Source organism: Apium graveolens, chromosome 1 (genome assembly GCF_009905375.1).
Source record: "Apium graveolens cultivar Ventura chromosome 1, ASM990537v1, whole genome shotgun sequence".
Taxonomy (NCBI): Eukaryota; Viridiplantae; Streptophyta; class Magnoliopsida; order Apiales; family Apiaceae; genus Apium; species Apium graveolens.
The window spans coordinates 178,482,599-178,505,649 of record NC_133647.1 but is presented as its reverse complement, the minus strand read 5'-3'; the positions used below and the strand labels follow the sequence as shown (position 1 = coordinate 178,505,649).

The 23,051-nt window shown below is 31.5% G+C and overlaps 2 protein-coding genes across 2 annotated transcripts; both read left to right on the top strand.

Annotated features, from left to right (window-relative positions):
• The first annotated feature begins 2,055 nt into the window (after window positions 1–2,055).
• Window positions 2,056–3,372, top strand: LOC141712141 (uncharacterized). The gene is made up of 4 exons (XM_074514962.1): window positions 2,056–2,209; window positions 2,293–2,399; window positions 2,487–2,545; window positions 2,703–3,372. The coding sequence occupies exons 1-4, from the start codon at window positions 2,056–2,058 to the stop codon at window positions 3,370–3,372; spliced, it is 990 nt and encodes a 329-aa protein (XP_074371063.1).
• An 8,970-nt stretch (window positions 3,373–12,342) lies between these two features.
• On the top strand, window positions 12,343–14,018 carry LOC141712131 (uncharacterized). The gene is made up of 7 exons (XM_074514950.1): window positions 12,343–12,625; window positions 12,717–12,768; window positions 12,899–12,992; window positions 13,302–13,430; window positions 13,523–13,677; window positions 13,760–13,880; window positions 13,977–14,018. The coding sequence occupies exons 1-7, from the start codon at window positions 12,343–12,345 to the stop codon at window positions 14,016–14,018; spliced, it is 876 nt and encodes a 291-aa protein (XP_074371051.1).
• The last annotated feature ends 9,033 nt before the right edge of the window (window positions 14,019–23,051 follow it).

Genomic DNA, 23,051 nt, shown 5'->3' with positions numbered 1-23,051 from the left:
AAAATGTGTTTATGCATAATTGATCACGACTGAACTCTTTAATACTCGAGTTATTAAGTTCTTAGGGGACTTTGTGCATAGTGACCTAAGGCTTTTATAGTCTGGGATCCGCTAACCTAACGCTCGCTATATGGGTATTATTGTATAAGTCTTTTGTGGACCTCACTTATTGCACGGTCAAGTAAGAATATTTATGATTGTTTATGTGTTAAATAAAAGCATGAATCTATGTATAACTCCGATTTAGGAATTGAAGTGTTATAAGCCATTTTGAGTTTTGCTATTTATTCTATTTATAACCTTGTGATTGCCTTGATGAGTAGTGAGTCATGATTATTGATCTAGTTGCGATAGTATATCTGTAAGCATTTGCACACACGCACGTTTCTGGCTTGAAGTTAATTTACGAGATTTGATTGATCTTTGTGCGAATAACTACATTTGTTGAGATATTGCTCATTGGTTGGTTTAGTTAATCTGAGGGGATCGTTTCATTCATATAGTTTGCATTCATGCATTTTTATTTCTTGTTCTTTGAGTCTGTTTATGCTTGAGGACAAGCATCGGTTCAAGTTTGGGGGTGTGTTTAGTGGCATTTATATCCACTTAGAATGTTCTATAAAGGCTTGAATTGATGTTTTGTACTCGAGTTATTTGTGTATTTGATGTGTTTTTGTAGTGTTTTTGTATTTCAGGCATATAACAGGGATCCAGGTGATTTAGCATTGTTTTGATGCTAAAATGGTGTTAGGAATGTGTCAAGAAGATTGTTCGTGCAAAGGCCATCTCAAACCAGCAAAATAAAGAAGGCAATTTCAGTTTCTCTAGAAGGTCAGTGCGCCCGCGCTGTAGTAGCGCGCGGTCACACCAAAGTTTAGAAAGACGGTACGGCCGCGCTGATGAAGGGCGCGGCCGCGCCATGTCGGGATAATAAAATCCTGATTCTAGTGTAATTCTGAATCCTGGACTGCTGGATTAATTGGACTGCTATATAATGTTAACTTAAGGTCATTTTTCAATAACAAGATGTACCAAAGCTTAAGGAAAAGGCGTAAGAAGACCGTATAGCACAATTCAATCAAGGTGAAGAAACCCTAGTTTATTCTTGTGATTCTTTGTTCTATGTTGTATCTTGGATGTTAGTTTTCTTATTTGTTGACCTATACTCTTGTTTAACGTACTTGGTTTATTATTTATTCAGTATAAAGACTATGTTTATTATTCCATGCTTTCATCGGAACCCACATTGATGATGAGTCCGATTATGGGCTAATCGTTATCGTGGGGTTCTAGCGGATTTACTTATGGATTTCTTTAGTTAATTTGTTTTTTAGTGTGTGGTGATTGAATGATAACCTAGTATTGGTTGTGCTTATTTGTCTTATGAGCGTCGCGAACTTATAAGATAGCGTGTTAATCTCTAATGAAGCGAAAGTGAATTTAGGGGTTTAGAACTTGCCATGCTAGCATAGGTTCATGTATTTGATATGCATGATTTGTAGGTAATTTTAACCATCGTACTTGCCTTATGTAATCATGATAGATAACTTGTGCATTAAACCGTTATGTTGTCAAATTCTATAGACATATAGGGTCTCAATATAATTGGTGTCTATTCAGCTTCTATCTCTTTTGTGGATGTCTGATAGTAGGGTACTCATACAACGAAAGTTGGCGTATACTAGTTTTGTGTTATCTGATTAGTATCATCACCATTACATGCTAAGGTTAAGAATAAAAAGGCTATTGAATGAAGTAGTAATGAAACTAGAATCCCATGTTTATGTCATATAGTAATCAATCCTTTTAGTCTCTTAGTTAATGTTCTTTAGTATAATCTCTTAGTTAATAATCTTAATTATAAACAATCTCAAATTGTTAATCGTCTTAGCATTGAATAATAACCATACCATTGTTGCATAAGTACATTGATTAAAATTAACCTAAACCACTCTCTGTGGGTAAGAACTAGAATTGATTCTATATTACTTGTGATCGCGTATACTTGCGTGAATATTAGCACATGTTTTCATCCTAACAGACCTGCAACACTAAATGGCCAGAAATTCAGAGTATGCTCCAACATATGCCTGGCGGGTTAATGTTGCAGATGCTCCGGATGTGATTGCCCGTGTTTTTAAAATGAAGCTAGATCAATTGTTTGATTTTAAAAAAATCAAAATTACATTGGAAGATGCACCGGACATGAGTATTTTTACGCTTTTACAAAACAACCTATAATAGTTGATTTTACACTATATCCTCTACTAATTTATGAAATTTTTGTAACAGTTATGTATGTGATTGAGTTCCATAAAAGAGGATTACCTCACGCTCACATGTTAATTTGGTTACATCCTAATGATCGTCCCAATACGATAGAGCAGATTGATGATTTGGTGTGTGCTGAAATCCCGCATAAGGAAACTGATCCGGTCGGGTAAAATGCTGTTAAAAATTACATGATACATGGGCCATGTGGACAGGATTTTTCGTATTCTCCGTGTATATCGGATGGAAAATGCGGTCGTCATTTCCCAAAGAGGTATATTCAAATCAATTACATGATACATGGCTATGTGGACATACTTTTATATTTTTGCAATGAATTTCCCAAAGTTTTTTGGAAAAAAATATCATCATCATGGTAAATTTAAAAGGAGACCGAATTATATTTGTGTTTAAACCAATTTTACACATAGGTACAATGGTCACACATTCTTTGATGACTGTGGATTTCCTGTTTATCAGAGGAGAAGGATGGACAGGACTGTTGAGAAGAACAAGCAACAACTGGACAATCAATTTGTTGTACCTTATAATCGTGATCTGTTACTACGGTTTCAGTGTCATATGAACTTGGAAATCTGCAACAATTCTTGCTCTTTGAAATATCTATTCAAGTATTGTTTGAAGGGACATGATATAGCTACAATGATGATACAGAGGAAAAAAGGATTGCCTTTAAATTTAGAAAAGGGTAAAACTATTGATGAGGTGAGACATTTTCTGGATGGTCGTTACGTTTGTGCATCCGAAGCTTCCTGGAGATTATTAGGATATGATATTCATTATCGTTATCCTTCCGTTGAGCGTTTGCCCGTCCATATAGAAGGAGGCAAAAATATTACCTTCAATATTAATGACACTTTGGAAGAAGTAGCAAATAAGGCATCAAACAGGAAAAGTAAGTTAGAAGCATGGTTTGTGACCAACAAAACTATTCTCGGTGCTTGGGATTACACTTACCAGGAGTTCCCACAAGGTTTTACTTGGCTACCTGGGCAGTCTAAGTGGAAACAACGTAAAAGAGGAATTTTCATCGGAAGGTTAACAGAAGTTCATGCATCACAAGGAGATACATTTTTTTAGAATGCTTCTTTTGTGTAATAAAGGTGTAACTTCTTTTCGTGATTTGAGAACTATTAATGGTCGAACATATAACACATATAAAAAAGCATGTGAGGTACTTGGTCTCCTTAAGGATGATAATCAATGGCACTCTGCACTTCGAGAAAATGCAGAATCTGACATGCCTTTTCAGCTTCGTTCAATGTTTGTTCATATATTGACCAACTGTCCAGTAGTAGATCCTCTTAAATTGTGGACCGATAACTGGAAATTTTTGTCTGATGACATTTTGTACAACAAACGGATTAAGTTCGATAATGTGGAGCTCAAACTTTCTGACGCTTATTTGGAAAACTATACACTTGCAGGTACTTTTCAAATATAATTATTCACATATAGTTTATCTTTACGTTTTTTTCAAAATAATTAACTTCAACATATGCATGTTAACTGGAGTATTTGTTGATAGCATGACAGAGGTAGAAAAGCTGTTAAATGTTGGCAAGTCTCTAAAAGATTTTCTAAATATGCCATATCCTGAAGATATCTACATGCATCGTACGACTAACCGGCTAATTGAAGAGGAGACCGGATATGATAAGAATCAACAATTTGAAGAGCGTTCCAAAAACTTTCAGAGTTTAAATAGTGAGCAACTAGAGGTGTACAATTCAGTATTATAAGTTCTCAATAAAGGAGAAGGAGGTCTCTTTTTTGTATATGGCAGTGGCGGATATGGAAAAACATTTCTATGGAAAACATTATGCTATCGTTTGCGCAGTGAAGGCAAAATAGTACTTTCAGTAGCATCATCCGACATAGCTGCAACACTACTTCCAGGTGGTAGAACATTTCACTCTCGATTTCACATCCCGCTAAAATTGGATCGATACTCTGTGGCAGGTATTAAGCAAGGATCTGACATTGCTGAATTAATAAAGAATACTAATTTAGTCATATGGAACGAAGCTCCAATGCAGCATTGCCATGCTTTTGAATCTGTTGATCGCTGCTTTCGAGATATAATGGTATCAATTCATCCTAGAAATAAGAATATTCCATTTGGCGGAATAACAATTGTTTTTTGAGGTTATTTTTGGCAAATCTTGCCTGTTATTCCAAAGGCTTCTAGACCATAAGTTGTGCAATCTTCTGTTAACCAGTCAAGCCTCTGGAACCATTGCAAAGTTTTTGTGTTCCACCAGAATATGCGTCTAGGATGCGGTAGGAATGCTGAAGAGAACCAGAAAATTGCAGAATTTGCAAAATGGGTTCTTGATGTTGGCGACGACAAGGTGCAGAATATACATCAGGATAACATTTATAAGGATCCATAAATCATCATTCCAAGGAAATATTTGGTGGAGAAGAAAACCAACACAGTGAAAGATATTGATGATGTCACATATCCAGATTTTACGAAAAACTACACTACTGAATCATATCTCAAGGAAAGAGCCATCCTCACGCCGACAAATGCAATTGTTGATGAAGTAAATTCTCATGTTTTAAATCTAATTCCAGGTATGACGCATTCGTACCTTAGCCAAGATTCTATTGATGCTGAGACAGGAAACGATGATAATGACCATGAATCTTCTTTCCCAATTGAGTATCTCAATTCAATTAATATGTCTTCCATTCCGAAGCATGATTTGAAATTAAAGGTAGGAGTTGTAGTCATGTTGATGAGGAATCTTAACCAGATTATGGGTTTGTGTAATGGTACACGAATGGTTTTGACAAAATGTTTGAAGAACAGTGTGGAGTTCCAACTGTTAACATGATCCCATGCAGGCACAAAGGTTCTAATACTAAGGATCGAGATGGAACCGACTGATACACACTTTCCTTTTATTTTTAAGAGAATTCAATTCCCTCTGCAAATCTGTTTCACAATGACAATAAACAAAATCGAAGGCCAATCACTTTAGATCGTTGGGCTTTTCTTGCCAAAACCTGCATTTTCTCACGGACAGCTGTATGTTGTCGTTTCAAGAGTCACTTCTCCAGATGGGTTGCATATTTTAATAGAATGCGATAACGGGAAGACATGTAATTTTACTGCTAATGTAGTATTTGTCGAAGTGTTTTATAATCTTCCTGTTTTAATATAGCATAATTGGTATTTTGATTCCATATAATGTAGAGTGATATACAAATTATGTTTTTCAGTTACCTTATCCTATTTTTATTGATCATAATCATTTACATGTGTGTATCCTCTTACCACAATGAAAATCATATTTATATATCCAGCTCAGGAGTCTATTTATATTTCATATATTTCTTATATTAACACAAAGAAAATTGTATTTCACATAATTCTATTTTTACAATGAGTTAGCTAAAGACAGAAATTTTACAAATTTATTTTAATAAAAAACACCTATAATTTTTATAATTAAATTGCAATGAATTCCAATTACACGACTTTATATATTTAGACTGATAATCATGTAAACTATATTTTTTAGAGTAAATCAAGGTATTTAGAGGCCAAGCATATGGAGCTACAAATGGTAAAAAGATATTAAGAGGTCATGGTATATCAATTTTGGACATTATAATTGATTGCAATAATAGACAATATAAATGTAATGTAAAACAAATCTAGATTTGAAAATATTATACAATATTTTTGTATATGATTGATAAACACAAAGATCCATTAAACCAAATCTCTTCATCATTAATACTATTATGAAACATATCTCATACAATATTTTCCTTAATAGATTTTCACTAATAAAAATATCGCTAGAGATATTCACAATGTTGTACACTGATCTCACCCAAGCAACTTATTTCCTTCAAGTAAGTTATTCTTTCACTATGTAATAGATGTTTAGATTTATGTGTCCATTAATATACTATTTTTAATTATATTCTAGGACTTATTGAACCATAGCCAAAACATGTTTCATCAATTATCTGCTCTTAACACTTCATCAACTGCTTGGAGAGTGAAAGTACGAGTAACGAGAATGTGGCCGTCACTATCATCAACTGATACGTTGAAGGCATACAATCTTATATTTCTTGATGCTCATGTAAGTTTTTATACTTATGTATACTCGGACATCCACATATTGTTGTTATTAACAACCAATGATGTTCATTAGTATTTCGATATTTTCTTAACAGGACAGTCATGTACCGGTATTCGTGTATGCTAAGGACTGGCAAGCAATATCCAGTATTTTAGTTGAAGGAGGTGTGTATGTTATATCGAATTTTTATGTACGGGAAGCTCTTGGATCTTTAAGGCATGCACATTCAAGAATTAAGATACAGTTTTCACAACTCACAACCATTGAGAAAATTGATGTCGATGATTTCATGATACCTCTTCACATATTTTGAGATAGGTAGTATGAACAATTTGTTTTGTGCTGCATCTGAACATGGAGATAATCACATTCCACCTTTCTCAACAGTTCAATATATCTATCTCATTTATATTTCCTGAATTCAATTGATATGTATTAATTCTACTATAATTTACCGTATATGTACTAAATTTTAAATTAATTTTGGTAGATATCATTGGTGTTGTTGAGGATTTTGAAAGAGTAAAATCAATCAAAGCAATCTATGGTGACAAAGATATTCTCAAGTTCAGAATCACTGATGGGAGGTAGGTTAAAAATATGTGAATATCCTAATTCTCTATCTGGGATAATATTAGGTTAAAAGTATGGCTGTTTACATCGGATTTAATACAGATATTCATATATGGTTAGTGTTTGGGCTGATTTGGCGAAGGATATTGACAGATTGTATGACCAAGTTATGGAGGAACCAATTATAGCAATTGTAACAAGTACTAAGATGAAGATTTTCAGGAGTAAGCTCTATGATCTCAAAAAAACGTCAAACACAATATACCTGTCCATTGTTTCTGAAATTACCAATATACAATGTTGTACTATACACATCTTTTAAAAATTGTCTTTGCAAACACTGTCAACTTCAGTATGCTACCACCATCAAAAGTGTATTTCAATCTGGATAACAATTTAGTTCACTCAATGCGCCAGAAGTATAGTTTTCTTTGTACTTTGCAATGAAATATACCGACCTTCTTACATTATGGCGGATTAATTACAATAAGGTTTGAAGTTGCTTGACTGTAATAATTGAGTCATATTTTATGTCATGTAGAGTTTGCAAAGTTTTTTTTAGAATTACTTATTAACCAGATGCTCATAATTATTTGTATGATCGCAAAAAATTGAAGTTAAGGCATTCACTGCAGACTTGAGAATGAAGGCTACATTCCTCACCAAAATGTTAAACATACAACTGAATTTGTAAGCCAGTAATTGAAATTGATCGAAATTGAACCAGTAATTATGAACCCAACTCCTGAGTTACAGTTAGTCACATTGCATGAACTGGGGTTAAAGACAAATATTGATGATGTCAAGGTTTTGCTATCTAAGCAAGCTGGCTGGCCTATCTTCTTTTTATCTTTTATTTAAAATAGGCACCAAAGAATGTAGAAGATATATTATCATTTTTAATCCTGATATTTCAATGATGTAGAAAACTTTTCTATGTGCTGTGAAGATTACATATGTGGAAGAGATTGCAAACTGGTGGTATAATAGCTATGCAAATTGCGACAATGAAGAGAGTGAATTTTCTGACAAGATCAAGTGTTTAATTTTTTACTATTCCCATTTTTTTTTAAGTCCTATAAATTACATATTAATTACATAGATATGACAAGTGTTATATCATTGATTGTAGGTATAGGATTATAGTAGTAGCAGAGGATGAATCAACGGCATATAACTTCATCATCATGGATCGTGCAGCCCAACGTTTATTGCATAAGACAACCACTGAACTTCTTTCTGAGTACAAACTGGTGTGCTTCTTTAATTTTTATATAAGTAGTTGTTAAGTATTAGATTAATAGTAGATTAAATAATTCTGTGTAGTGATGGATTTGATTGTTTTTGGACTTACAGTGTGAAACTTATATTCTATATCCAGAATGCATAAGAAAGATTGTTGGAAAATAGGTTACTCTCATAATAGAGATCAATGATGGTAATGTTCAGATCAAGAGCAAAATTTTTACCGCAACTGATGTATATTCTGATTCTGGGTGTTTATCATCAACTAATAATGCAGATACAATTAGCTCTTCTTCTAACAATCGACCTGTAAGTGTACAAACTAATGTATTCTAATTTAAATAAATAATTAAAATTTATAAATGGTTTACTGAAATGCTTAATTGATCTTTGTATTTTACAGGAAAAATGAATATGGTACAATTATAGGAACAAAAGAGCAACCAAATGGCGATTTTAAATTAAAATCATGGATTTTTTTGAAGTTCATCTTAAATAAATAATTTTTTGGTTTTCTATGTATTTTTATTTAAGTTTTTTTTTCATCCAATAAATTTGCTGAACTATTTCTTAGCGGAGATTTTATGGGATTTTCGATCCAACATTGTGTTCCTTTTAATGATAAAAACTATTTGCGTACTATATCTCTTGCAATAAAATTTTGTCATAATTATGTTTATTAGTTAACTATCTTTTGGATTAATTTAGATACATATGTAATTGGTAATCTGCTTATTTGTGATTTTACTATCAATGTTACTTTTAATTTTATATAACATTTTATGTGTGATCTTAAATTTAATTTGTCATTTGATTTTTATATGTCTATGAAATAAATAATATTTTGAACAAATCTTTATACAACCTTGCAGTCTAAACTATTCCAGTAGTTTTAGTTATTTTAAATTTTACAGCTTTTTGCAAAAGACACATCTCTATAATTTTTTACAAAAGACACATCTCTTCAACTCTTTTATTTATTTTCTACAGTTTTTTGCAAACGACATATCTCTACAACTTTTTGCAAATGACACATCTGTTCAACTCTTTTGTTTATTTATAAATTCCAGAAATCTTTTTACCATTTGTGATATCTTTATTTTGTAATCATATATAGTCAACAACTATTGTATACATCTAAGGATAAAGGAACATGTTGAGCGTATATGGCAATTTCCTCCTAATGGTTGGGTGAAGATCAATGTGCATAGTGAATTTATTCAAAATATTCCTGAAGGCCATAATAGAAATGGTATTGGTGTTGTTGTAAGAGATGCAGGGGGTCATCTTCTCAAACTGACTTACGGCACAATTTCAGGTCTTACAAATCTGAATTCACGGTTATGGGCTATTGTACTAAGCACGCGTCGTACATTACCGGATTCATACGAGCGTGTTATCATCGAAACTGACAATATACAAGCATATTGTGAAAGCAAATATCACAAAGAAGAAGGAATTACATCATATACTAGAAAGACGTTCAGACTTATTCTTTAAAGGCTTAATGATAATAATATCCGTTATGAACTTAATTTGGTTCACCCTCATAGGAATGCAGTTGCGTGTCATTTGGCAACACTTGGCAGACAGAATTCCCATGACCTTCGAACATTTGATAGGCCTATTGCAGATATACAGAATTTCCTAAACATAGAATTAGGTACTGGGCCAGAGCAAGCAAGATTTCAAGACGTTGAGGGTGATGATCCCGAACCAGCAATCGATGGTCAGGTTGTTCAAGCATAAAAAATCTTTCAATTTATGTAAATTTCATGTATATAGTTTGTTTCACTGTATGTAAATTGTATTGTGATATAGTGCATGTAAGGAAGATATATATGCAGATAGAAGTAATTGTTGTGCAATGTATATTATATAGTTTTAATCATACATAACTAAATAATTACCCAATTTTTATTTGTCCAAATGGTAGTTTTCATTTATATTTAGTTTTGCTAATTTGAACAATCATGATATTTGTATTCTGTGATATATTTTTAAAGAATATGTTAATGATTTTAAATTAATCAATTTATAAAAGCCTAAATTTTATGTACAATACATTTTATAAAAAATGGCAATAGTTTATCTATGGTGAATTTATTAAGAAAATAGTAACTGGCATACAAAATTGAAAGGTAATTAAGATTTATGTAATCAAATGCATTGTTCATAGTCTAATTTATGATATATCTTTAATAATAAATTCATACTTAGGCGGACATGTAAATAACTACTATTTCAGTATGCATTTGTTTGAATGTTTTATTTTTAATAATTTAAAATCAATTCACTATTTAGTGTTTAACAATAATTTATAAGAAATTCACCACTTTCTAGGTGTATAACAATAATTTGTGTGATATTATAATTTTTAAAAATTTAATGTTTTCCCATGTTTGTAGAACATATATTAATTCGAGGATAGAGATTGAACCAATTGACAAAAAATAGTCATTTGATTTCACAAAAATTTACGTTATTTTATATGCTCCAAAAATATTAATATATGTTGCAAAAACATTAACATATATTTATGTTAATGTAATGAAATTATAAAAATTGTATAATTTTTTTTCATCTCGCATATTTTAAAATCTACTATTTACACACACATATATATAGTAGGCTGGATAAAAAAGAAAAACTAAAGGATATATTTTAAAATATATTGTTACTTATAAATTGAAATTTACATCACCCAATATTCCTGCAATTTAATTTTGTATAATTTGAATGTAACCAGGATTCTTGAAATCTTCATTGGTTCACACAATATGAAAAGTAATGATATTTTTTAAAAAAAAAATTCGGTCCAAGTAATACCTACTTATAATTATTATAATTATATATCTTAATAAAAAATATGCCCACTGAACAGTGAATTCTAAAATAATTTCTAACTCCATTTGTACATATAATATATAATAATCAGTTTGTAGATTGGACATTTAATAAGTTCTGTTTCTTGGACATATAATATTTATGGTAATACAAAAATTTAAGTATGGTAACTGGCATATTAATATTTACCATGATTCATATAAATATTTTATAGAATCAATATCTAAAACAATATTAATCCTTTCATATGTATTCTTATTATTAGTTTAAAAAAGAAATCAATTATCATTAACATCATATTTATCATATGCTATTTGATTTTCTATTTGTAATAATGAAATTACAAAATATCTGTCATTTGGATTTAAATTGATTGTAAATATCAACTGCAATCAATTATCACTTCTATCATGTATATCACAGAGCGGATTTTTTGGGTTTTGATTTATAAGAACCTAATTATAAATATATGAGCAGTTATTATCATTGGCATATACCACACTTCAATTTAAACAGCTTTCTTTCAGGTCATTTTTCTTCGAGTTTTGCTGTTTATTCTATAAATATTTTATAGAATCAATATCTAAAATAATATTAATCCTTTCATATGTATTCTTATTATTAGTTTAAAAAAGAAATCAATTATCATTAACATCATATTTATCATATGCTATTTGATTTTCTATTTGTAATAATGAAATTACAAAATATCTGTCATTTGGATGTAAATTGATTGTAAATATCAACTGCAATCAATTATCACTTCTATCATGTATATCACAGAGAGGATTTTTTGGGTTTTAATTTATAAGAACCTAATTATAAATATATGAGCAGCTATTATCATTGGCATATACCACACTTCAATTTAAACAGCTTTCTTTCAGGTCATTTTTCTTCGAGTTTTGCTGTTTATTCTATAAGATTTTCCATGTTCTAACGTTTGATCCGTTGTTAAACATGTTATTTCATATAGATATAATGTACATCTCATCATTTGACAGTCTTTTCTGTAGATTTGAATAAAAGATGTACGGCAGTCTGTCCTCCATTGATTCATCATGTACTACATGGAAGATCAAGGTCCGTATAACCAGAATGTGGCCGTCCACATCTGCATCCAAAGAAGGAAAAGATGGTCTGAAAGGATACAACTTGCTTTTGCTTGATGATGATGTTAGTTTTTTAAATTTTCACTAATTGTTTATATGCCGCCATTATACATTAGTTTAAGTAGAAATCTAAAGAACATTATTTATTATAAGACTTTCATATGCATGCTTTTGTATATGCTGATAATTGGAGATCTGTTGGCAAAGATATTGTTGAAGGAAATGTTTACGTTATAACCAATTTATATACAAGAGAGGCAAAGGGAACAATGAAGCCTACCACCTCGAAATTTCTTATAAATTTTTTTAATTCTACGTCAGCTCAGAAGTTAGTAGGCGATGACTTTATGATACCGAGACACAAATTTGAATTTGTTGACCTTGGTGAACTGTTTAGTATTGCATTCGGATATGAAAATGTTGAAAGCCCAGAATTTGCTGCAGGTCATAATACTAAGATTTCTTGCATAGTATATTTAACTTTTTTTGTGTGTGTTGTTCTTATTTTTGTGCTAAATTCTTTAAATTTATGCAGATATCATTGGTGTAGTGGAGGATTTTGAGCCTGTGATACTGATAAATATCATGTTTGGAAAGAGAGATATCGTCAAATTTTGAATTACTGATGGAAAGTTAGTTATCACTTTAAATATTAAATCTCATTCAAATCTTGCTTTTAAATTGAAGAAGATTCTACTTACATATATTCCATCTTAGGTACTCCCACAAGGTTAGTGTCTGGGGACAACTTTCTGTGGAGACTAATAAGAATTATGAGAAGGCTAAAAAGGATGACATTGTCATTGCAATCGTCACAAGTGCCAAACTTAAAATATATAAGAGTAACCTTTTCACAATCATTGCTCTAATATAATTTATCTAGGTGAATCATTTTGTCAAGGACTATTTAACCTTTAATCAGAAAATTCTACAGGTTCAGTCCAAATTAGTACACTTCTTTCGTCAAAGATCTACCTCAATTTAGAAAATGATTATGTGAATGAAATGAAGATCATGTATATATTTATTACTATCTATCCGCTTACATTATATTGAAACATTTACCAATTTTTATCAAATATTCTTTACTAATAAGTTAACATGTTCTCAATGATCTAAGGCTGCAGGAAGAAGGTTACAACCCAGCTCCCAACACACAAGGTTCTCGATTCCAAGTTCACCAGTCCATGTTATTGAAACTATAACAGTGCAACAGCTCAGCCAGAAGACTAATTCTGATGACTTGGAGGTGATAAAATTTTGTTTTCAGTTTTACTTCACTTTTTTTCTAAGTTAGAATCTATAATTACTAAAGTAAGTGATATGCTGAGAATTACGCAGAAAACCTTTATGTGCTCCGTCAAAATATCCGTTGTAGAAGAATCTGAAAACTGGTGGTATTTGAGCTGCATAAAATGTGAGGAAGATGCGTACAAGTATGAAGGAAGGTACAAATGTTCGAAATGTAGTTATATTATGTTGGTTCCTGTGAAGAGGTATAGTACAATAAATAATTATGCATAGGTTATTTATTTTAATGCTGAGTTTAATATTTGTTCTCTGCGTCTAACCAATTAGATACAAGATTGTTGTTCTTGCTGGTGATTCCAACGAGGCTTTTAACTTTGTACTAATGGACAAGGCTGTGAAGCGTATGGTTGGCCAAACTGCAACCAAGATGATACTGGACAATCCAAAGGTAAACATAACGACTGTTTAAGTAATCTAACAGTCCTAACACCCTTTTCCAGTTTCAATGTAGTTTCTCAATGCTTAAAATAAAATTATTGTGTAGACTGAAGATGGCTATCCCAAGAAAATCAGAGACATTGCTTGAAAGGAAGTTACATTTATCATTCAGATAACTGACGATAATGTGAAGTTGGAAAGCCAAATCTATAAGGTCAATGACTGTTTTGATAAAGATTATTCAATCTCTTCTCCTTCTAATGCTAAAATGGTTGGCTTTGCTGTATCAAGTTATTTTGAGGTAAACAGAAGATAAAAAAATGTTGTTAATTAACTATTTAAGGTATTCATTGTCCTAGATTATTTCTTCTTCTACTCAGAATATGGTTGATCTATCAAATCATTCTGAAACTCCCAACTCTATTCACTCCACTTCGAAGAAAATAAAAATGGCATGATGCCTATTTTTTATAAGGTTTTATTCTTCATAGTTGATAATGGAATTTTCTAAAAGATGCTAAAAAAAATTTGAAACAGGAAAAGTGAAAGAGGATGATGAATTCTTCGTCGGATTTGTCAACATTGCAGCATTTGTTTCGATTAGAAGGAACTATCTTCAGTGCATAATAAGTTTTATTTGCTTTCCCATTAAGAAGATTATTTTGATTTGCTTTTCAAACTTATTTCTTTTTAATATTGTCATAATTTCGTAATTTGTTGCAGATTCTTTGAGTAATGGAAGTTTTTCTTTAAGATTTCAAGATTTTATAATCCATTTATTTGGTATTTATTTTATACTGCATATTTGACGTAATACAGTAAGATAAACAATAATTGTCTTTGCCAACAAATAAATCGCTCTAAGTTATAAGATCCCAGACCTCTTCTTTTCATAAGAGAATCTGTCACGTATTAATTAACTAATGCATAGTGGAAGTATATATGTTTCTCTTTTGAATATTATTAGTTGTAACAGAATACTTCCAAAATGTGGTCAATAATCCACACAATCTATTAAACTTGCTTTTATTGCTCCATTTTATCCGAATACTTATACTAATATAGTTTTTATCTAATTAGTCATATTTTTCTAATCTCCGAATATCACAGATAAAGAAGTGTACAAAAGCTAAGAATTTGTTATATATTCAACTCTATACATTTTGATCCTCTAAGACCAATACGAAACACACATTATAGTAGATTATACATATAACTTATGACTTAGATTTTTCTATAGTTAATCAGAAAGAGCATTTCAAATTCTAAATGCTAAAAAGATATAATAATTCAAGTTAACAATACTAAATAAATTCCAACATAGCTTGCCCGTCATGATAAAATTTTACACAAACATAGTCCGGGAATAGTATGGAACATTAACAGAAGCAAATTTGAATCCAACTTAGGCAAAAATAGTACTTCAAGGCCTATCTAGGAAAGTCACAAGAAAAACTGTTGTCTCCTCTTCTTCCAACAAACTGAAGACAACTGTTTCATATAAATCAATATTATTATCTCTAGCAAACTGATTCCAGCCACCTAAGAATCTTGAAAGTTTCCGTGATTTCACAATAGTGACATCCCAATCCCCATCAGCAGTTCTTAAAGTTACCATGTCACCAGCTTCCCAATTGTTATTTGGTCGTTGAATGTAGCTCGGAATATACTACAATGAAGATGTAAAAAAATAATTAAAAGCAAAGTATTAAAAATAGTTGGGCTGCTGTGTTATAATATTGTTAGTAATTTAGATATCGCAAATTAATTTTGTACCGCTCCGTGACATGTGTTGTCCACATTGGATGCTGTCATAACATGAGTAAAAGTCATGTTATCATTGTTATGGACATCAACTTCCAAATTTGCAGGAATTAGAACAGGTTCCTGAACAATCTCCATATCTGATTCTATATTATAAAGAACAATAAGTTAAAAATAAAATAACCATATATGTAAAATAGTTCAAAAAAATTACATAAGCTGTGAAATAAATATAACCTGAACTGGATGAATCTTCATCAAGCAACATTGCTTCAACATTTGATTTGTCAAATATCATAACAAAAAAGTTTCCTTCACCGAAGTAGGTGAACAAAACTTTCTCAGTCTCGCTCAAACCATTATCTTGCACAAGATCTTGAAGGCCATAAATTTTCTTCTCAGTTTTGGAACAAGTTCCTTCATATCGACTTCCATTTCTCATGTAAAACTGGACTTTAGGTGGGAGCAGCTTCCCAAATGCCCTCCAGAAATGTCCGGATATTGGTTGTTAATGATTAATAATTAGGTACCAACTTTAACATACAAAAGTATTAAGTTAAACAATTACTAAAGTGCAGCTTGCTTATAGTGCATGTAGAAACTGATTATCAAAATTTCGGAAAAAAAATAACTGACTATAACAGGAAAATAGGTTTCTTACGAATTTTCCGACTTGAACTACAGGATTATTAAGAAAAACTAGGAACTTCCATCCTATACCAGTCACTAGGTCTGAAAAAATAATTCATTCATAAGCAGCAAAATTTAAGATTAGCAATCTAACAGTTTAACAAATAATAGTTGTGTATCGTACCTTGATCATAGAATGTGCCACGTGGAATTGTCCTATTCTTGAAGTATATAACCTCGCAGAGGTCATCCTTCAAACAATTCACAAAGAATTTCTCGTTCCCCTTATAAGAGTAAATCATAACGGAACCGAACAAACCACGACAGTCAATGTTGAATTCTTTCATATGGCAGAGAGACTGTTCAGACCTCTTCAAACTCACATACGTTTCATGTCCATTAGCAAGTACAAGTATTACTTTGCTTGGAATAGATTCTTCAAGACCATTAATGAAGTTATCAGGTAGTTTCTGGAATTTGACCAAATGATGTATGCATTAGTACTTTTAAATTATTAAATATTAACTGCAATTACACTTTTCAGTCATACAATAAGATTAAATCATGAGAAGATACACATTAGTATTACAATACCAATTTACATACTTTCACGAAGGTTTCTGTCTTTACGTGGAAGAGTTGCAAAGAACGATGGATGTTTCTCGCTATAGTACCTAAGCTAATGTAGACATATATCAAGAGTACACATCAAATTTAAAGTTTAAACCTCTATATATACGATAGTAGATTACAATCATTATAGAAAATTTTATTATACCATATCTGAGTCCTTTAAGGTTTGCATGTTTGCACTACGGAAACCAGAATTTCCACTCATTTCTGCAATATAAACAACTAATATAGCTCTTACAAAATGTCAATAAATGTATGTTGCCATCTCTGTAAACTTATTAACACATATTTCACGTAAAAAGTAGAAAGACAGTTCCGATGCAGTGCAGCATGTGTGTTTATTATATGGGATCATAACTGAAGAAAGCAGAGTAAAGCGAGATTCGAGATCAAGATACAGAGTCAATACAGAGATATCATAATTTGATACGTACTTAACACTAAATCCCAAGATAGATTAGAACTAAATAAAGGCACTTGCTAGATATACCTTATCAAACGGATTAGGTAATGTATAACAATTAATAAAGCCCAACATATTCACCATTACTAAATAATCAAAATTTTGGCACTGAGTATATCCACACCCAATGTACAATTACGGAAAAGTAGCGGATATTGAACTAATGCCCATGACTTCAAACAATTAAAACACATTATTGGTTTTTCAAATAGTAATTTCTACATTAACCTCAAAGTAACAGATCATGTGACTGCTCATAACTATATGAAAAAATTTACCAATTTATGCAGTTGGACCAAAATATATGAGAAACACATTTGAAACATTATACACGGTGGAACTCAATATTTATCTTTGAATATCTTTCTAGCACCAAATGATAACTCCGGTGAGCGGGCGGCTCCGTCCGACGGCGTTCCTGGACCTTCTGTGCGTGGGAGAGGTGTAGCTGCAGGTTGGGCGCCTGCAAAACAACACCGAAAGGGGGGTTTTGCTCCAACAGCGCCTCCGGTGTAAGAATAAGAACGGGCTTTGGAGAAGATGAAGGTATATATATATTTATATCATTTAGAGGCTGCTGTGTGTTTGTGAGTGGATGTGTTTATATGATGTCTGCTGTGTGTTTGGAGTGTATGAGAGTGTGTGAGTGCAAGAGAAATTATTTTCCAACCCCTAAACCCTTCAGTCTTGGGGGTATATATAGCCTCAAGGTAGGGTTTAGGGGTAGTTACCTCTAAATCTGGGCCGTTGGATCTTGGGAGCGGAGGACGCCTGGCTTGGGCAGATTGCTTACACGTGTCTAGGGGAGGACCACCTCCAGAGTGTCCTAACGGCCTCTGAAATGCGCCGTGCTTGTCTGGGGTGTTGGTTGTTGATAGCTGTCATAGTCACGTGCCCACGTACCCCTCCTTGGCGGGTTGTGGGATGTGATGTGTCTGCTGAGACCTCCCTAACTGTGGTTTCGGCCCCGATCCGGGTCCGGGTATGCAGGCGGATCCGGATCCGGGAGGTAGGATAGACCCGGGCCTGGGCTCCTATGCTTGATTGGCCTGGGAGAGGGGGGTCTTAGCAGGTCGGTTGAGCATGCCTCCCCTTAGTCCAGGTTGACGCCTATCCGGGTCTCTTGTATCCTATCAAAGTAAATGCGAGACCAAGATGCAGAGTCAAGACAGAGATATCATAATTCCATACGTAATTAACACAAAATCCGAACAATAATTAGAACTAAATAAAATGCACTTGCTAGACATACGTTATCATATAGATTTTTTTTAACTTAGTATATAGTATGAAATTAACACAGTATACCACAATTCAAGATAACAGAGTAGAGCAAAATGATATAATCGAAATTGGGCACCGAGTATAACCACGGGTAATGTACAATTTTTGTAGAGTATCACATTTCGAACTAATTCCCATTACTTTAAACAAATAAAACACATAATTGTAAATGGATATAGCAATTTCTACATAACTCTGTTTAGTACCAGTAACTATTCATAAACAGTTGCGATTGGATTAACTCTTTACATGCATTAGTTAAGAACAATACAAATTAAATGACTAATTCAATTAGCATACAGACCAGTCCATAAAAATTATAACTATAACTACTAACTGATTGAGACAATTGAAGGATAACAGAGTTCAGTATAAGTAACTGGACATGAATAACAGTAATTGGGTATGAAGATTGAGTACCTTTTGTAGATTTCGGAGTGATGCAAGCTTATCGAGGTCACCGTGCGGATTGATATGATGCCGGCAATGGAAGATTTTGTCCGAGAATCCTAAATCTGCATGCAGCCCCCTCTTTGTACCAAGGTAGAAGTCAATTCAACTATTATTCTTATATATCCTCTTTATGAAATAATAAAGTAAATTTTATTGAGATGATTTAATTATTTTTGAAATATTATTGTATAACTAACGATTTTATAACTAATTTATTTTAATTAATTAATTAATGAAATGAAATAAGTTAAAAATATATAAATTTTGCACAAATCTTTATTTTGCATAATTGTTCGTTCATAAAAATACTTAGGTCAATTAAAGTAGACTTTGGCATTTTTTATATCTTTTTGAAAAAAAAGATGAGTTTGTGGATGGAATTTTGTGTTAACGGAGGAAAAAAATATATTTTCATTTTTTTATAAAAATATTAAACGGAAATTCAGGAAAATAGTTTGCTAATTAAGAAAAAATATATGTTAATAATAATTTATTAAAATGAAAGTAGTTTTTTAAATTTAACAATAACTTCTTGAAACGGAAGCAGTTCGTTAAACTCTCTATTAATGATAAACTAAGATTTTGTGTCGGAGAACGATGCTACTATTTTTTATCACTTGACAATATTATGTCATTATAAATGTTAGTATTAAATAGTACATATATTACATTTTATAACAATAATGAATCTATTGTATAAATATTTTTTGAATATAAATTAAGAATCTCAATATGAATAATATAATATTGATGTAATTTTTTTGTAAAAAAATTGAAATTTTATGATCATATTTACTTAAATTCAAAAAACAAAAAATATAACATGTGTGTGCCACGATCACATTATTTGGGAACGAAAATGAAATATGGTCAAAATTTATTTCGTTCGAAGATGGAAGATGGGGCATTGGATCTGTGATCGTGGCCGGAACATGAATATAATCATTATGCAAGTTATTAGTATTCTTTTTACTGAATATAATCTAAGAAAAAGTCAAAATTTTAACTTTTTACTTCATTTTTTTATAGGAAAATAACTAAACCCGGGTGTGTAGCACAGGAATATTGCTAGTATTAGTTAACATGTGGGTGTGTTCGGTGTATTATTTTTTTAAATTAAGAATACATGTTGATTTATATTATATGCTAAAAATTTAGAAACCAAAGTGGCTGTGCAAATTGTTTCAGTTCGTCGGTTAATTGAGCTTCAAGGCCCATTTTCTTTCCTTTTTATTTATTTGTTCCTTGTTTGGTTGTATGAGTTTGGTCCAGTAAGCATGCATGTTAGATTTTAGCTCCAGTGTTTCTTTTTATTTTTTTTATACTAGAATATGGACAAGCTATACTAATAACATGGGATTTTTAAGGCCCATGTACTTGTGTTTGCTTGAATTCTAAATCTTGGTCAAGTTATATTTGATAGCCAAATTGTTTTAGTTAGTTTCTGTCAGCATTCTTTAATTCTCTAACTACTTGGATCAGTGAGTCTGCCTCTGTTTAGCTATATTTAAGTGTTTAAGTTTTTGTTAATTAAATTGAGGAGTGGCCCTGCTTTTATATGACCTTAACATGACGTTTGTTTGCAGTACAGAATTTGTTTATAGATTATATAATTAATTATGTTGTGCTTATTAAATTTTAGGATTTATTCGTAATTTCGAATTTTAAGTGTTGATTTTAAGTTAAGTAATTTTGACTTACTTTTAATTTTCAGAAAATATATTTCAATTCCATTTTGAATTTCGTATAAAATATAAAAACTTTGAATATAAAATTTATAAGATATAAATATTTGTGAATCTTAGACACCAGTTTATACGTTTTTGAACCCGTTCGTAATTTACAATATAATTCTGGAATTAGACTTAGATACCCTTAATAGACGCACAAGTGTGCAACTTTAGATACCTATTAAGATCGCGTAATTATGGAACTTTGGATACCAACCATTGGAAAACTGTGGTATAAAGAATAAGAAATAGATGCAGGCTACTAGCAAAGTGTGGCCGTAAGTCAAGATTGTGGTATTTATAAGAATTATTGTTTCGTTTTACTCTGTTATGCTCTGTTATAAATTCTGCTTTATTATGTTTTAAATTCTAAATTTTAAAATATAAAACTTTGGTTCAGATTTATTTTTGAAAATGCTTTACAAAATTATTATTGTTTTGAGAAAAATCGTTTTATTAAAACACCCATTATTTTTCATTTAAATAGTTAGTCAATTTGTACTTAATGAGTTTTGTAACTAACCCCTTTTAATATTTCAGGATCAGAATTTGGAGAATATTAAGAATAAAGACTGAGGATTATGTAGAGATTCGTGTTACTTAGTTTCGTGTTATTTGAATAAAGACTTTCGTATCTTAAGAATCATTTGATTATATGTTTAGACAATTATTACTGAATTTGTGGAGCTACGTCTCCGTTTTTATTACTTTTGATTTAATAAATTTGACTGATACTTTGACCTTCGTGATAAGTTTTTATTACTGTAATTGTTTATCATAGCACCTTTCAATTACTTTCTGTTAAAAATCTGCAACCATTTCTTGACAAAGGCTTATGTTATATATGTATACTATTGGAGAAATTTTGTGCATCTGACAAGCTTGGTATGGGACATTCTAGGTTGGAAGCAGAAGGGTCTTCAATGTAGAATAAAACTGATGAGGCGGAAGGCTTATGTTATATGTGTAAATAACGAGATTGGCATGGGACATTCTAAGAATTCTATAAACAAATAATTATCTAAAATAGAGAAAAGGACCATAATTATCATATTTAATTATCGAGATTAAACCGAAGGCGGAAGCATACCTGAATCCATAAGACGACAATTGTTACGGTATCTGAATCTGTATTTTGTTCTTGATTATTATCTTCCCCAACCAAGTACTCCTTAGGGTTTCTCCATAGCTTATTCTGATGGGTAGAAGATAAGTCGTGTAACGTATTTGATATAGTGGGACTATAACCCTTTTTATAAACCACCTAATTAGATCTCCCATTATAATTTAATTGGGCCCGGTATTATGTATCCACTTCTAGGTCCATACAATAAATTAAAATCTAATTGAGTTTCTTATCTAATCACTTAATTTAACCAAATATAATAAATGGCAAATATAATTGATATATTTATATGTAGCCCATAAAATAATAATTATTATTAAAATAATAATAACAATCTCCCACTTGGGCTTCATATGAATCCAGAATCAATTATACAAAACTTTAGTGCGCAACTTTATGCTATTTATCGTCCTTAGATTTTACCAAAATAATTCGGCCAGTCTACTACATATGCATGAAATTCTGGTTGCATTCGTCATAAACTTTACGTGACTAAAGCTTCGATGGTCAACACACAAATATATTTAACGACATGAATCAATGCATGGATAAGTGGCATGGAAATTACAATAATGTGATCTATATAATGTCTATTTCCAACTAGTCCTTAGTCAAACTATAACGAGATTGATTCTAATTTTCTCAACTCAATGTTAAACCACAATAAGAAAATTGAACAAAAGTAGAGTGATATTTAATAAAATTCCATCAACTGTATTCTACAGAACATAAACAACTCACTATTTATTACATAAAACACCAAAATACAAACTCCCACTAAACCAAAGTATCACATAAGGTAACACCCATATAAGCAGTATGTTCGTGAAAAACCTTAGGTGTTAAAGCCTTAGTGAGCGGATCCGCAATCATGGAGTTAGTGCTAATGTGTTCTATCCAAATCTGTCCACTCTGAATTCTGAATCTTTTCTTCAACAACTAGGAACTTAATATCTATATGTTTTGCATCTGTAATGCTCTTATTGTTGTTTGAGTAATCCACTGTTGATTTATTATCATAAAATATCTTTAATGGTCTTTCAACACCATCAAGGATACACAAACTAGTGACAAAGTTTCGTATCCATAAAGCTTGAT